The following is a 12,002-nucleotide window of genomic DNA, read 5'->3' on the forward strand; positions in this document are numbered from 1 at the left end:
AATTGTCACAAACAAATTCTAAACCCATACATAACACCCCCATTATGCGCTTTACCATGAAAATAGGCATCATAATGCACACATTATTATTTGTAGCTATGATACGAGCCAAAAAAGAACATTATAGGTTGCTTAGTAAGCACCTAGATCACCTGATATTGTGTGTAACGATACATGGTCAAAACATATTTGATCTTTCATCTGTACAAATATTACAAGTTAATCAAGAGTTGCAAATTGAGCTTCTTTTAAAAAAAAAAAACTTGAATACTTTTTTCAAGTAAGGTGTAGACAAGAATAAAGCTCAAACCAAGCTACTATTGATGCGGTTGTGTCCACCTTACATTTGCTTCGCAACTTTAATACAAAGCAAATAGCCCACCCAACATTGCATATTTGCATGCAACACACCACAAGTAATAAAAACTCATAAAAATTGCGCTGTTTCATTGCATCTCCCCTAACATCCTTCTTATGCAACAGATGCTATAAATATCTGCGTTCTCCATCGTGTCTACAATTAACTTTACAACATGAATTACATCCTTCTTTGTACAAAAAAAAAGATGAAGAAAACAATACCGAATCACTACTTCATGGCTTCACCGAGAATCTTAACTGAAAGAAAATCACAAAATTCTTGCAGAACAGAATGAAAAATGCCAACCAAGCAGGATTCTACATCAAAGCACGCTAACTTCACCTTAGCTTTCATTGCGGCATCACAAAGACGCAACTGAAATAGGCAATATGATCACTAAGTGATACAAAAGATCCATTATCAACAGAACTAAACCAATGAAAAATGACAATGACTAAAAAACCAAGGCCACTTCGCAAAAATAATCCCGGCTAAGAATAGAAACATTGTACTATCCCTACACTATGGAGTCACCTAGTTAATGCAACAAGCAGAACATTTTTTTCTTACCCCACAGAACAACCCCTCTCACTCCCACTCTGGGTCCCTCCAGAACACCAACAGAAAACAGTCCAACAAGCCACAACTGGAACAATATTTGGCTCCAAGAGCAAAGAAAAAGCTACACACATCCACAAGATCATTACACGAGGAAAAGAAGAATATTCACTTTGCATCGAAGTGCAGACATATAAAGCTAAGAACAAGAGAGACTGAGGAAAGTTTAAGAAACCTGCAAATAGAACCTCATATGTTCAGTGAATCTGTGAATGCATACAATGAATTGCTATTTTTTTTGGCCTAGGAAAATAAGCACTCCGACAAATATGTTACAAAATCAAAATCAGAACAGCAATATCAGTGTTTTAAGGGGTTGATCACACGTAGTAACGGACACAAACATGTATCATTTGCTCTTCAAGACGAACTTCACTCATTTACCGGGAAAAAAGATATAAAAACGAGGCAACACTTGAAGCTGTTAAGTGAAAGATATAGAGAGAGAAGCAGTGGATATTAGGCCTCTCATATACTTTTCAACTTTCAAAGCATTTACTTACAATTCTTTACCCTCTGGAAATATTTTTCCTATATAGTGCTCTGGATAATAAGACAACCGCTAAAGGAATCCAATCAGATGTTCTAACAACATCTCAAGGAGTGTATTCTATTATTTAGCACGCTCCTTAAATGCTGAACTAAAGGTTATAGGAGGGAATGGAGAAGAGATAAAAAAATTCTGTACAATGGAAACAAAAATTTCATGCACCCATTACCTGCACAAACAGGAGGAGGGTTTCAGACTTTTCAGTTAATGAGAAAACCAGCAGCTCAGCAAACTAATAGCAAACCACCCATTGATACTGCCTTGATACACTAAATCTAGTGATCTGAAAAGCCTGGCACAACTCGGCAAAAGAACAAGTTTCAGACACCCCTCTGAGTCAGCTCATACCATGTTAGAGGACTTGTGTATCTACAGATTCCAGTCATCTGGGGAATAAAATCAATCCTTTCGGCAATCATATTCAATCCCCTGATACAATTGGGAGAAGAGATCCCGTGTGACAGGCAAGCTCTTCAGATGAGGAAAAGGTTTCACTCACTCATCTGAACATCACTATTTGCCTCCCTGCATGAAGCTTTAACTGCCTCAGCAGTCATGATTGCAGCAACTGCCTTATGCATTGCCAGATCTGCTCTACAAAGCATTCTCTGAGCATTTTCCCTCTTCATTTTAGCTACGGTGACGGCATGTCGAGCAGCACTTGCTGCATCACGCAACCTAAACTCATCAAGCTCAGTCGGGCCCAGTTGATCAAAGTTATGCCTTTGAAACCCATCAGGTTGATAACGCATCTGACTGGGCCACTCAGAAGAGCTCCATAACTGAGCTGAACTTCTCTTGGCAGGTGTCCTCTGGTTGTATGAAGAATATGGCAGCTGATCACTTGAGGATGGTATAAAGCATAACTTCTTCGACTTGTTTCTATATAGTTTCGGGTAATGATTTTTCTCATACCCATCACTACTCAATGAAAAGTACCCCCCAGTCCCAGGATCTCTGGGGGAGAACACCCTTGTTGATCCCTGAAGAACAGGAGAAGAATCAGACATGCCCTGATTATATGCAGAGTAGACAGCTCTGTCGTCCCCTAAAGCAAACCCATTTAATCGCCGTCCAGCTGTAAATATTCATATAGCAAATCAGTTTCGAAGGCAAAATAACAAGGGCTAGTTCAACCCAAAAAAAAACATTTAAAAGATACCTAGAGAATGAAAAATATCCGCATCTCCAGGAATTCCGTTGCTCAGAGCACCAACAGGAAGTTTCTTCTGTGATCTCTGCTTCGACCCTCTATTAGGAATTTCCAATCCTCGTGGTTTCAAACAGAAAGCAAACATTGGAGGTTTCTCAATTGTTGAGGACTTTTCCTGAAACCCACTGGATGTGACCACGTTGCTCTTTGCCATCATTTGCTCCCATTCTTTTACTTGCTGCTGATACTTCTCCCATAATGCAGGCTGCATCAAACACACGGAATTCTATTAAGAGTTCAGGACAAAGGCATGGATTAAATAACCAAATTACTAGCCTTTTTAAAGAAGAACCTCATCAGTATCTTTGTCAAACATAAAAAATTAGACATGATGCATCACACACTATGAACATCGTGGCTTCAAATTGCTCTTTTTTTTTCCCTAATCCTAAAATTATGTAATGACTCCTTATAAGTTCAATCCTTGCAATACTCTCAACTAACATGAACTATCCTTCATCATACAAGGCATTTACCAAAGTCTCTCACTAATAAATAATTATAATTAAAAGATTGGACCTTTGACATTTTTGCATCACCCTATACATCCATATTAACAGCACTGTCTCGGTGTCTCCAGATAAAGGATCCCCTAAAGCTGTAATACATACCACCCTTGAAGCACAGAAGCCTCTGCTGTTTTCAAAACATTTTCGTTCCAGAAACCCCAGCAATTTCCCTACTAAAGAAACTTGAAAATAGATGGATAAATGCATCACCCTTGTTTCTGAAAACAAATTTGTTTCCATCTTTCCAAAAGCCTGAACCTAGAGGTTTCTGTGCTACATAGCATACCAATATACCAGTTAAATAAAATTTGAGATGGAGTTGAATATTTTTTTTTCTAGAAGAGGCACGACATTTCATGGGTTCAATCAGCAAAAAATTTAATTCCAAGTGCACAACAAGAAATCAACAAGGCAACATGCCAAAAGCAAAAGAGGCTCATACAGACCAAGAGAAAGAAACTCTCAACTCTGTTCCCTTCCCTCTATCAAGTGAACTCCTAACGTTTCTTTAGTTGAAATACTCTTATCCTTCCCTCTTTATTCTCTTTCATGCTTTCTAAAACTTCCTTTTTCATATTAATTCTTCAATTTTTTTAAAAATTAAAGAAAAAGGTGCACAAGGAGGACGATAAATTTCAGCATATAGCACGACCTCCATTAGCAAGCAACTGCTTCTTTGGAGGCATCACATGGATAAAACCAGTTCAGGTTCATAAGATTACAAATGTATCCTCATTATTCTAAAACTTCACATCAAAAAAAATATTCAATGAAGCAAATGAATAAAGATTTATACCACCTCTGTTTTTTTAGATGCAACATTTGATGTTTAATTCACTCACCAAAAAGGTAAATATTTCATCTAAAAGAAGTAGAGGACGTACATAACATGAATCGTCATAAGAAATCGTTTTCCGTCACAAATGAGACAGTAAAAGTAAACGAATAAGAGTTTACACAAAGTAAAACTCCTCAAAAAAATAAAAATGCATTAATTTCAAGAACATTAAGGGGCCAATTAGCCAACTAGAAGATACCTGTAGATGCCGAACGAGAGGCACTCCCTTTCTCTGCCGCTTCTCCTTCCAATGTTCATAAATGATTTTCATGGCTTCAAGTGGCCCAACCTCAGCCGTGACTTCCTCTAATTCATCCGAAGTGAAGAGATCGCATTGTTTGACATATGCAAATTTCTCAAGCACATCAATTGTTTTCTCAAACATCTCATCAGAGACATCTCCACACCCCCTTTCATTAAATTCTATGCCTCTATGTTTAATGATCCACCGCTCATCATCACTGTCCATGTCATATAAAACACGGGATGGATCCATAGCAATGTCGATATCAGTTTCCACCTGACGATAGTATTTCGGAGAAGGGCGAATATACGGTACCTCAGGAGAATTATCATCATTTTCTTCAATCAAACGAACTCCAGGGATGGGAATATTTTTCACGGAAGCAGCGCGAAAATTCCTATTATAGCATTCTTCATGCATCTCTTTGAAAGTTGCCCACTGAGACCGGTCTGGAAACTCCAGAATCCAATCCTTTCCTCCTTTCCACATCATAGCATGAGTATACCGGTTTGTTGTTCCAGGTTGCACAAACTGATGAGCTTTGTAAGAATATCTTGTGTCGCCTGAAGTTTTTACAGCAAGTCTCCACTCACTGTGATCAAAAAGCTCAAGCACAATTCTCGCCCCACATTCTCTCCATCCTCGGTCCCCAGCCGTAATTAAAATATTTGCCTCAGAAGACAACAATTCCATATTTCTTTGAGCAGTCCCAAAAGCTTCAGATGTTTTCTTCTCACTAGCTCTTCTGATGCGTTTATGAGAAAAACCTTTTGAATGATGAAATTTGTTCTTAGAGTTACAATCCTGTCCTCCAAATGGAAGAGAATATGAAACCTGAGTTCGTGGCTTCTTAGGTCCATTGCCAAAGCCACTAAGGAGAAAATCTTGTTTCCCGTCGATCCAGCCAGTCGGCATACTTGCAGAAGCTAAAGAGCAGGAAATACCATCTCTACTCCTGTCCCACGTACTTTGAGAAGCAGTGGGTTTTGGAGTGCATACTCCACCGATGGAACGCAAAGCTAAGACAACAGAGTTTCGAATATTCTGCACACCAGTATCAGCATCCCCTTGGACAGGAAGTTCAGTGATCATGCCATTACGAGGTCCACCTTTCACCTTGCTTCCAACTGTACAATGCTGGTTATCGACATCTAAAGGCTGTGCTGATGAAAGAGTGTGCTCACTCTCGGTTAGCTGAGCTTTTCTTTTATCAAGCTGAAGCATGCTATCAACCTCAATTTCTGGAGAATCGTCAGAGCCAAGGGAAGGCTTCGAAGTCATTGCTTCAGCAACATCCACAGAGAGATTATTGCCAAGATCTATGTTTGAACAAGAGTCTAACTCGGATCTAATATTTGGATGGACCAGTGAATTATCCCCTACAGAAACTGATGAAAGAATAGAATTCTCTTTAATCAGAAGCTTGTCGGTAGCCACTAACCCACCCTCATTATCTGGATGATCCATCAAATATACAGGATCTTGATCCCAAAAGCTGGAGGAAGGAATGCTGCGTTCCATTAGTAGCCTCAAATGCAGACTAAGAAAGAATGAAGGTGCGGCACCAAAGGAAAGAGCAAATGGAGGAAATCTTCCGAGTATATCATCACTAGCAAAAGCTAGACCGCTCAACTTGATACAACCAGAATGCCTAGAAGAAAAGCTAGTACCCCGCTGCCTAGACCTTTTCTGTAAGTTCTGATTAAATAACAAGATCCAAGTATTAGGACAGGCACCAGTAAGTACAGCAGCATAGCTTTGCCTATCAGACAATAGGACTTTCAAACTTAAACTGAGACAATTACTATTTATGTAGGTTATCCGAAATTAAACTTAAACTAGAAAGACCAACATGGAACAGCAGTTGGATAATACTCCTAAAACACATCCAATAATAAATCTTCTAACTAAAGAAAGATACAACAGAAACTAAACTCTATCTATCCTTAATTGGATCAGGAAATCATTCAAGGTTTCTAAAAATCAATTCAATTCCTACATTTACATGTTATATCATGTAGAGGGGAGATGATAAATGCTCACTTGCTCAGTCAAGAAAAATAATTTTCCATAATGCAAACTAATGGTAAGGAGCTCTACAGCTGCTGTATTGGAGAATGTAAGGTTTTGCACAAATTATTACAGGCTCCCACATAAGCAGCGGCATAGTGGCATAATCTTGAGAGAAAGTAAAATGAGGAAAAAGATCAAACTTCCCAGAGCATGTTTGATTCAAGCTGTGGAACGGAAAGGGAATGAAATTAGTCAATTAAAAAAAAAGTAGGTATGGTCATAATAAGTGTTTCTTCTATGGAGTGTTTGGTTCAGGTGTTCAGCTAAGGTATGGAATCACTTCCCATGGTGCTCTTTCATCATGTTCATATGCAGTTTTTTTTCTTCTAAATAAGAAATTCAGATTTTGATATACTATTGATTGCAATTTTGTGAGGACAGAAAGAAAGTGAACAATTAAAAAAATGATATTAATAAGCAGATATAAGACTAAAATCCACAAATTTCAAGATGAGGATAATCAATCGAAAAAAAGGCAGACATCCATTTCCACCGTCCCTATAAAAGATAAGGCCGATCAACAAAAGCTTCAACGAGGAAGGAGGAGATAAAGAGTTAAGATAGTGTGAAGGGAGAGAAAAGGATGGATTTTGTATTTCCAGTAAATAATGTATTCTGCTTCAGGCTTTCAGCAGATTGGGCAGTGAAAACAAAACAGGGATGTTCGTTTACATGAAGTAACGGAATCAGATAAGGGCAAACTCGTACCAAAGCGCTTAATAACCGAAAGATGAATAGATTCCGTAACCTAATCTGGTAATTCTCTAACCAAACATGCTCTAGATAATCCCTATGATCATATGTGGAACCTGACCTAGAGATTCTTTTAACAGTAATCTGCCTATTAATAGGTAGAGATATCTTCCTATAGAAACTAAAATTCTTCGGTAAAAGTCAGTTCTCAATCAATATCACTATTTCAGCATCATTCAACCTAAAAAACATACACATCAAAAGAATTGAAGAAAACAATAATAAGAGACAATAGAATTAAAATTAAACTATTAGGTGACAAAAGTTTCTTGGTATGTCAAATTCACTTACATTTCATTAGCATTCAGATAACTGGTGGAAAGGCAGACAGCATCACAGATTTACAACACTCAAAAGAAAACCGAGACAGGCCAGGCAATAGCTAACCACTTCACTTCATCAAATTTCATTCCTTTTCCCACCCCATCGTGCCCAAACCTAGCACCCAGATAATTAAAGAACATAATTTCCCCACCCAATGAATCCATAATCGTTGACTTCTATTCAAGAAATCGATAAAATAATTCTTAACATATACTTCCTCTGGCAAGTATTATAACATCTTCAAATAAATTAGCTGATCAATTCCGTAATGTAAGCCCTGTCATATTGAAAATGGTGCACTCCTATAGTGATACGCAAACTCACCCCTAGATTGTTATTATTGCTTCTGTAAGTGGTGCACTAAAGAAGGAACACATGGTGGTACCAATAAATGAAAACAGTATCGATATTCAAAACATTGCCAATGGCAAAATTAAAAAAAGTTGGAACAGGAGATATATTTAAGCAGGAGAAAGAATTAAAAGAGTCCTTACCATCACTGAAGAGGGTTTTCGGGAAACATTGGTCAATTTTAATTGATTACAACCACTTCGGAGTGCTTCAATATTATCGTAAGTGCATTCTGATGGTGGCAGTTGCTTGGTGAGCATACAGTGATTCTTCAGCTTTCTGTCTAGGTACAACCACTTGGAATTTGCCATCTCAGTAAAGTTGTAAAACGTAAACACGAGCTGCTTTTCAAGGTAAGGTAAACCAGCAAATCGAAACCTGACTGAGGTCATAGGGAACTGCTGATCATCATGCATTTCTTTCTGCTCAAATAGACAAAGAATAGCCAAGACCAAAAAAACAAAACAGACCGCCTGCTTCATACAACCTTCAAACAAGAGAAACCGCAAACCAACGATATTGTCAACAAACAGTATCTCCAGATGGACTATAGGCCACGTAGAGATCAGAGTACCGTGTTGAAGCATGAACATGAACCTCTGCCATCCAACTATCTTGCTGCTAACACCTTGCATAGGGAAGCTCAAATCAAACTTAGACACCTTTAAACTTGTTACTGGCGTAATCAGCTTTAGAAGACCAGAGCAATCAATGTCCCAAATAAGCTCATCATTGCACAATCTTTTAGCAGGATACCCACACTCAGTGGTCAACAATGGCATGTCAACATCCAGGTCTATACAATCAACAAATTCAGGTGCATTTCCATGTACTGGAGGCTTCTCTGATAGCAGGCACAAACCCCCTTCAAGAACACTAGATGGTGGTTGATCTTTCTTGTGATAACGCCGCCTAAAATAAACTATTGGAGCTCTATCATCACTCGAGAGAAAGTTATCTGCAGTCAGCCTGCTCTCCCGTATGGTATCACCTGAATTATTTAGCAATGCAGAACTACAAGCAAAATTATCAGTATGACGCCCAGAAGAACCCAATTCCAAGCTATCCCATGGCTCAATTTTCCCTTCTGAAACTGAGGATGATTGAGATTTTGTTCTCTTTTTCTTCCTTACTCCAACGGGTGGTGATTTGCGAAGAGTAGATCGCGCCAACCATGAAATAATTGGCTCAGATTCCATACAGCTGCTATTAGTCTTCTCCTCTATATCAGCAGTTTCCCCATGCTTCCCCTTTCTTGGATGTGCTGTTGATCTTTTCCTCCCAACCTTACCAGGCACCTCACTCGGTAGTAGTAAGAGCTTGAACCTCTCATGTTGCAGATCAATCAATTCTTCTTCACGATCATCATATTTGATATGATGAAGTTTTTTCTCTGGATCATAACCAATTACATGACCAAAATACCATCGCTGGTCCAATGGCCAGAAAATCTTGATCCTTCGGTTAAGTACCCAATAAGAATCCAAATCCCTAAATACAACTTCATAAAAATGACGACGTTTTCTTGAGAGCCCCTTAGCTTTCTGCTGATCCCTTGGTCGTAAAACTCTGGCTTCAGCATCACTAGATGCAATATCTGACTCATCCCTGGAATGTGGATGTGTAGTAGCCAATTCCGTACTCGAAGAGACCAATGCTGACAAGCCATTTGCAGAAGGCAATTTAGAGCTCTTGCCACCGGCAGAGAACCCCGTGCAACTTGGATCAAAGCGGGATGAAAGCATCCTAGCTGCGTTTGCCTCGAGATTCTCCTCATCATCCTGAGAATCATCACAAATCCTACTTGACTCTTGCTTAGCTTCCACTGTGAGCACAGGCCTTTCGATTCTGGTTTCTTTTTTTTTCTTACGATTTCTTCTAGCTTTCTTCGTCACTGAATCATCATGTAAAGAGGAATGAGAATCATCTCTTTTCAAATGCCGGAGCAAGTCAGGACCACTAGACCTATTTTCTTTATGATCATGAGAATTATTTTTCCTTTTGACCTTCACTACGACATTGCCATTAGAAGTACCCTCAGATTCACCATTCTGAGGCAATTTCCCATTAGCATTGCCATTCTGTGACAAAGTACAGTCTGAAGTGCCATTCAACTTGCCTCTTCCTTCAGCTAAATTTCCTATACTACTCGATGGTCTCTCCTGCTTTGACACAACATCTGGCTCAACCTTCTTTCTTCGGACCAAATCTCGAGGGCGCTTGGGAATAGTAACATTACTATTTAGATTAAGAGAAATGCCACCTAAACCACTACAATCACCATCCCCTCTCACATCCTCCCGTGACTCTAGCTTACCCGAGGCAGCGCCCACAGGTTTCAACCTACCCTCAGAGACTCCACCTGCACTCTTCTTACTCTTCTTCCCAGACGACAAACTACTCAAGAACACCTCCTTTTTACTCTTTTTCCTAGCCTCATTCTGATCATCAGAATCAAGTTTCCGCTTCAAGGCATTACTACTACTACTACCGTTCCCAGAACCACGCTTTTTGACAGCAGAAACCCAGGGCTTCTGATTATATACCCTTTGCAGATCCAATGACATAGATTTCTCAGCATTCTCAGTACCATGAGTCTTTTCTGCTCTATCTTCCATTAACATGCAGTCAATCTACTAAGCATAACCCAGAATCCCCAACCTACATGTCCACCATTCATGTCCTTACCAAATACCTCAGATCTGACACCAAAAAATTCACCAACAAGAATGCAATTTAATCATCAACAAAAACAAATCAAACTCTCAACATTTTCAAAATCAAAAAATTGAAAACAAAATCACTCTACCACTAAGATCTAACCCCTAAATAAACCTAATTTCATCATAATCCAACCAAAAACAACTGGAATTAAAACCGCATGCGAACAAGAAATTCACAAAAAAAAAAAAAAAAAAATCATACCTTACACATCACAAAATCTCCAGCGATCAAAGTTGTTTTGTTCAGAAATTAGGGTTTAATTCTGAGCTTTTTCCTGCGTTAGCCCCAATTTGATTTAACAAATTTCGCAACTAATTAGGGATTTTTCTAGATAGAACATAGAGCTAGGGTTTCGTTTTTCCGTCACATATGTTAGAGAGAGTAAAGGGAGTTTACTAGTTTAGATTTGAAAAAATGAAAAGAACAAAAAATGAAATACAAAAGTAAAAAAAACATTTCTAAAAAAGAATCATAAAAATTTATTGTAATTTTATATTATTTATCAGACATGTCAATGTAAAACTTTGAAAATATATATTTCTAATTTTGTATTTGTAAAATGGGTTATGTTATGTGCAGCTTTTAAAATTGCACTAGTTATTAGGCCCGGGATTTGCCCCGGGTAAGAAAAAATTTCATTTATTAATATTGTACTTTGATATGATAACACTAAATACAACTTGGTCTAGTGGTTAAAACTTTAGTACATGAACTTGACTTCAGGGGATCAAAACTTATACTATGCAATTTCTAATTTTTTTTATTGTACATGGATTACATGAACTAAAACTCCTTAGGGAGCCTTTTAATATATTAGTATAGATATCAAATATAAATAGATTGCTTAAAATGGAAATTAGTTATAAATTTATGACAAAAGTTTGCATTAATATTTGTAATGAATGATCCGTTAATGTTTGCTTTCTACTGTTAGCTTCATATATGCAGCTTTTTAGACTGCATTTAGTTTTTCTCTTGTAAAAATTATAAAAAAATACATATTAAAAAATATTAAGACAAATTTCACATTACTATATTTTTATTCACGTATAAATTACAAAGGATGATAAAAAATGTTAAATTATCTTTCTCACTTTTTTGTGCATATCTTCCAATGTACATCTTTAAACTTAAATATCTTTCATTATATATTAGTAAAAATTATAACGACTGAATATTAATAATGCACTAATCGAGAGGAATCAAACAATTCCCCACATGACTATATTTTCTCTTACAAAATTGAAAAAAATTGAAAAGATTCTCTCTAAATATGAATAGTGTCAAGATTTTAAGTGAAAATGATAAATAAAAAAAACAAAGAGAATAACAGGTAAAAAAACGGGAGAAGTATGTTTTTGTTTAATAGTATGAAACTTGGTTAAAATTATATGAGCCTTAGGATTTCATTTCTTACAGTTAAATAGAGAAAGCAATAGACGGC

At 37.6% G+C, this 12,002-nt stretch overlaps 1 protein-coding gene across 2 annotated transcripts; it reads right to left on the reverse strand.

Annotated features, from left to right (window-relative positions):
• Nucleotides 1-283: 283 nt before the first annotated feature.
• On the reverse strand, nt 284-10,978 carry LOC104887746 (hypothetical protein). 2 transcript variants are annotated; one of them, XR_789384.4, is made up of 6 exons: nt 10,760-10,978; nt 7,978-10,536; nt 4,289-6,031; nt 2,692-2,947; nt 1,699-2,607; nt 284-736 (listed from the first exon to the last, which is right to left on the reverse strand). XR_789384.4 is itself a non-coding variant. In XM_010672471.3 (5 exons), the coding sequence occupies exons 2-5, from the start codon at nt 10,456-10,458 to the stop codon at nt 2,021-2,023; spliced, it is 5,067 nt and encodes a 1,688-aa protein (XP_010670773.2). In that variant the 5' UTR covers nt 10,459-10,536; nt 10,760-10,978; the 3' UTR covers nt 1,418-2,020. The 2 variants fall into 2 exon arrangements, 1 of the variants encoding a protein (XP_010670773.2); XM_010672471.3 differs by lacking the exon at nt 284-736 and having other exon boundaries at nt 1,418-2,607.
• Between the last annotated feature and the right edge of the window lie 1,024 nt (nt 10,979-12,002).

This window comes from Beta vulgaris, chromosome 2 (assembly GCF_026745355.1).
Source record: "Beta vulgaris subsp. vulgaris cultivar EL10 chromosome 2, EL10.2, whole genome shotgun sequence".
Taxonomy (NCBI): Eukaryota; Viridiplantae; Streptophyta; class Magnoliopsida; order Caryophyllales; family Amaranthaceae; genus Beta; species Beta vulgaris.